At 32.8% G+C, this 5,261-nt stretch overlaps 1 protein-coding gene across 5 annotated transcripts in view; it reads left to right on the plus strand.

The window, feature by feature from the left end:
* The window catches only part of LOC108767172 (uncharacterized), a 7,936-nt gene extending 2,999 nt beyond the window's left edge, over positions 1-4,937 (plus strand). For 4 of the 5 annotated variants that reach the window (XM_018516907.1, XM_018516904.1, XM_018516902.1 and 1 more), the window contains exons 4-9: positions 200-369; positions 1,147-1,472; positions 1,982-2,613; positions 3,161-3,636; positions 3,742-3,989; positions 4,529-4,725. In XM_018516907.1, the coding sequence (XP_018372409.1) occupies positions 200-369; positions 1,147-1,472; positions 1,982-2,613; positions 3,161-3,636; positions 3,742-3,989; positions 4,529-4,725 (2,049 nt within the window). Of the gene's footprint in view, positions 1-199; positions 370-1,146; positions 1,473-1,981; positions 2,614-3,160; positions 3,637-3,741; positions 3,990-4,528 lie in introns of all 5 variants that reach the window. The other variant, XM_018516905.1, reaches the window with a different exon arrangement.
* Positions 4,938-5,261: the final 324 nt, after the last annotated feature.

The following is a 5,261-nucleotide window of genomic DNA, read 5'->3' on the forward strand; positions in this document are numbered from 1 at the left end:
GTTTGTTTTTTGATGTTTTACAATATATTCAAAGCCCGTAAAAATTGGCGAGGAATAGTTCCAAGGATTCTCCTGTAAGTCGCTAAGGAGTTATATCAAATGGTGGAAATGATACAATGATATGAAATATGTCATACGTTTTTACTCAATTGTAACATTTATGTAAGAATTATTACATATATATAAATACAATATACAGGAAGACGAGTTTGAGGATGATGAAGATGACGAGGAAACGATTGCAACTTTTGTCACTGCGGCGGGACAACAGTTGGCTCTCTATGCCGTGGAAGATTCGGACGAGATATTTGCTGTGGCTGTTTACGATGAGTCCGACGAACCTCCAACTAACTTCCAGTTTCTTATGAAGTAAGTCAATGAGAAAAATAAATTCACCCAGTTTCAGTTAAAAACTTTGATATTTAAAATCTATAGACGAACGGTTTACCCCCATTTTCAGTTCACTAACCAACGTTCTAGTGACTGAAAATGATTTAATTGATTCTGAAAATGATTCTTCATATTATTCTACGGAAAAACATCTATATACACTTTATTTCTTTATGTGGTCGTTGAATAGTTACAAACAATTTCTTGTTTAAAAAATCTAAACTTTGAATAAAAATTCCGAAAAAATTCTGTAAGATTAATTGGATCAAAATGAACATTTTTTTTGTCTCTAAGACTTTTGTTTAAATCAACAGTTTTTGAAATAAAAAATGTTTAAACTTGAAAAATAACTACTTTTGATTTTTTTTTCAGAAACTAGTCATCCAATCAGTATGAATAAAAAATAAAGGCGCATCTGCAGCCTTATATAATAAAATTTTCACTGTCAGTAACAGTACAGATCAAAATAAAATAAAATTCTTGTTATAATTTAAGATTGGCCGAATATTTTCGTTTTTTATTCATACTGGTCGAGGAATCGAATTAAATTATTTTCAGCCAGTAGAACGTTGATTAGTCAGTTAGTGCACTTTTTAAGCGATTTTTTGGGGTAAACCGCTCACCTACTAATCTTCAAAATTTTTTCAGCATAGAAAAAAATGGTTTTAATTAGATAATGATTAAATTGTAATCTCTGTCTTTTTACTTGATTTTATATGTAGATTACCAGAACTACAACTGTGGCTGTAATTACAGATCAGACGTGGAACGTTTAATAGGCGAAGGTGCCGTTCGAACGGTGAAAAAACCGTCGCAGATGAAAAAACGAGTGTTTACTGCCAAACCGCCGATGCTTTGTTGTAAGGAAGAAACGAACGACAAGACTTCTATCTGCGATGCATCAGTCAACAGTGAGAAGAATATTGTGCAAGAGGACGGTAGCAGAATAGTACATAATTATGAAACTTACCAAAACTGTAGCGACAAGATTAATTTAGAGTCTAGTGATAGTGTTCACACAGCTGTCGACGAACAACCGGATATTACGTATCTCATGATGAACGACAGTTTTATCAATATCGGTATGTGTGTATATAAATGTGAATGTAAAATGGTAGTAGTTTTCTTTAATGAAACGAAATATATGTGGTGATGGTCACAATCAGGCGCGTCACCAATGTAAAAATTATAAAATTAATCGTTTTGAATTTTTTATATATAATTTATTCTGTAGAATTTCAATCTGTTCGAAGAAAGTATTGTTCATGTATAATGAAGCTATCGGTAATTTGAAGTGACAATTCTAATTATATCTAATAAATATCACTTGAATAAATACAAATATAAGCAATTAATGCATAGCATGATAACTTACGGAGATAACATTGATTCTTTTTACATAATATATAAGAAATTTATTTTTGTTTAAAATATAAAGTAACATTTTTTTATAAAAATTATTTTATGTTATACATTTAAGTTTGATTATACAAGATCAACATTTACTATGATACTATTGATACTTATTAAGTTAGTATTTAATAGGTATTTATAAAATAATGTATAAAGTCTAAGGAATGCATCTTTTCAGCCGAACAATCAGATGGATGTGAAGATAACGTTGAATTCGAGGACGAATTGGTCGAGCATTCAACAGTACAATACATTCTTTTAGAAGCCGATCATGAACCGGAATCGGAGTTAACGTTTGACGACATTCAGGCGACGTTGCAGAATATGAAGATTTCGAGCGAGAAATCGTTAGAAACAAACGACAAAAAATCGGGCAAGTTGCAAGATGATCACTCAAGTATCCAGCAAAACTCGCGTGAACCTTCGATAAAGGAAGAATCATCGTTTAATGAAGATGCAGATGCATTTGAGTTGTATATGTCGCCGCAGTCAACAATTGATCGAACATGCGTTTCCGTCTCGGAGGATGATCGACAGCGATTGATCGACACGTTGACCGACTCGCCACCGTCAACAACGAAGATTACTTCGCAGACGCCACTGAAAGTTAAACGCTCACGTAAGCAGCAATTGATCTCGGTGGACCGTGATGACGGAGAGATCATTATTCAGCCAGCATCGATGATGAATGATGAATCGATCGGTAAGAAGCGCACGACTCGGCGACGTCGATTGCCAATACGTGTCGCTATGGCTAACCGAAAGGGGATCAAGGGGGCGAGGCGAATTAAGCGGCCGAAGCGGCGGAAGGTGAATGCACAATAGAAGCATAAATTACAATTAAAAAGACAAATTAAAGAACGAATAACGGTAATTAGTTTAAAAAATTTTCTTTGAAAAAATATATTTACTCCATAATATTACATTCATTGGAGATTCGATTTTCCGATATAATTATGGAATAAATAAATGTAGTCTTCAAAGGAAATCTTTGCGTACTATTTATCGCACTCTTACACACTCATTTAATTTTGCTTCAATATTGAGGGTCGTTTTACAAATTTATTTTTTGTTAAATTAAGATTCTTGAAAATTTCAATATTCCAATTTGCAAACTTTAATTTTTCAAGTTAATATCGTTAACTCTTTAATACTTATGAATTGTTTTCGTTCAGCTATTCTACGATTATGATCAATCAGAAATCACAAAATTAAAGTTATTGAAGCTTTTCAGAGAGTAAGAGTTGAAATTTTTCAAAGAGTAAGATTTGACAAAAAATAGTCTAAATACATTAACATCTTTAAGCATCAACAAATCCTTATAACGACAAGTTTTCTGATGTGTCGAAAATTGTAGGTCGTAGAAGTAATCGATCTGGACATCGACGAGGAAGAGCAGCAGATGACGCGCAATGTTGTAGAGATCACTCTAGATGACAACAAAGACAAGTGTTCTAGCGACAAAGAGAACGAAATTATCATGGTGAGGGATTCGGATTCTAGTAGCAGTGATCATGAAGAAAACAAGAAGACTGAATGGGCCAGTGGCCGTTTGACGAAGCTCAATGGCGAGACACGTTGCGAGTATTGTTCCAGGAACTTTCGGTACCGACGTACTCTCAATATGCATCTTCTGGTTTGTCAGAAAGCGCCAACGAACGCCCTCAATCTCAACAAAGGAAAACCGAAAGGCAAAATAAATAAGAAAATTAACAAGCAGTTTACTTGTAAGATCTGTCAGGAGAAGTTTGATGCGGTCGTTGTTTTGGCGCGTCATGTTCGCTTAGTACACGTGCCGAGAAAGAAGAACGAGTTGAGCTTATCTTCAGAAAAGTATGCGAATCCATATTTTTTTCTGATACATAGAATCACTTGTTATATATTTTATACAAATTCAATATATGGCTTTTTTTTAATTTCTTGTCCTTTATTCGACAGATCTTCGAATAAATCCTTGAGATCGATTCGAGAGAAAGAACCAAATTCATCGGAAGAGGAGGAATCGGATGACGAAGACGACACGACAGAGAAAGAACTCAGTATGCTTGCCAGGGTGAAGAGAAAACGAAAACAAAGAAATAACTACTCGGAGTCGAAAAAGCTCGATTGTGCAGAGTGTGGCCGGTGGTTCCCAAGTGCTACTCTGTTAAATGCGCATAGCTTGCAGCATGGCATCAAGAGATCAGGTACATCAAAAATATGTATTAAGATCGAAATTAAAAAAACGTAATTATTAGATATAATTTGTCGAAGCTCAATATAAGACTGAATGAGAAATATTCTTTAACGTATTGTTATAATTAAAGCTTTTTATTTTCTTGAAGTTGTATGTGCATGTATATATTTGCAATGTATATGATTTAATATTTTTCTGTATATATAAATTTATATTTAATAAATTCAAAATTTATATAATACTAAATTAATATATATAAATTTTAATATATATAAAAACATTAATATACATAAATTGGCTCGTTTCTTAATAAAATTAGATATTGAATTAAAATATTGCGGTCTGTACGTGACAAACAACGAGCGAGATATAAAAATGGATAGTAGATCTGAAATCAGTAATCCGAAATCAGTAATTATTAACGACAATGTCGTTATATTGTCATTGGACAGATATTATACATGGAAAAATAACTTGTGCAAAGATAACATAACGATATCGAACTGAGTTACAGATTCGGAGCACTGATTACCTATGTTTTGCTTATAGAACAACTACGCAAGTGCCACATCTGCAAGAAATACATAAAGTCCAGATTACTATTTTTACGACATTTGAGAATGCACAACGATACACAACGCACTTCTGGTAACTCATCCAATATGGTACGGCGGAAGCTACGCGGTCGGCCAAGCACGCGTAAAATCGCATCTCCCCGAAAACGGGGCCGGCCGAGGAAGTTCTGATCTTTTTCGCTCGTTCTAAACATGTATAATATTATGTTAATACCACCGTCGTCGCTCGGAGTTTGTTAATATATTTTTTTTTCTTTTTCTAAATGACAATTGATAACATCTCTTTTATTATTAAGACATTAGCTTGAATGTAAATAGCGAGTAATGTCATGTTTATACATCTCTTTTTCTTCGATTTATGTTTGAAAATTACCAGGAAAGAGACTTGATACATATATAAATTTTTATTCTTTTTATTTTTAATAAATGATTTTATAAAGTCAGGAATGTCTTGTGATTGTAATTTACAATGAGTAACATTTTCAAAAAACTTTTAAATCGTAAACTTCAAAATTTCAAAGTCATTTATTGAAAAATCAAGATTTCAACTTCAATATTGCTTTTGGAAGAATTAAGGAGGTTGTAAGGCAAATGCAATATGTTAAGAACTACTTGAAAAAATTACAGACTATTCTAAATTTCATTTAATAATAATACAAAAAAAATAGAAACAATTGACCATCTGGATTAAAAGTTATTTAAATAAG

Source organism: Trachymyrmex cornetzi, unplaced genomic scaffold (genome assembly GCF_001594075.2).
Source record: "Trachymyrmex cornetzi isolate Tcor2-1 unplaced genomic scaffold, Tcor1.1 scaffold66, whole genome shotgun sequence".
Taxonomy (NCBI): Eukaryota; Metazoa; Arthropoda; class Insecta; order Hymenoptera; family Formicidae; genus Trachymyrmex; species Trachymyrmex cornetzi.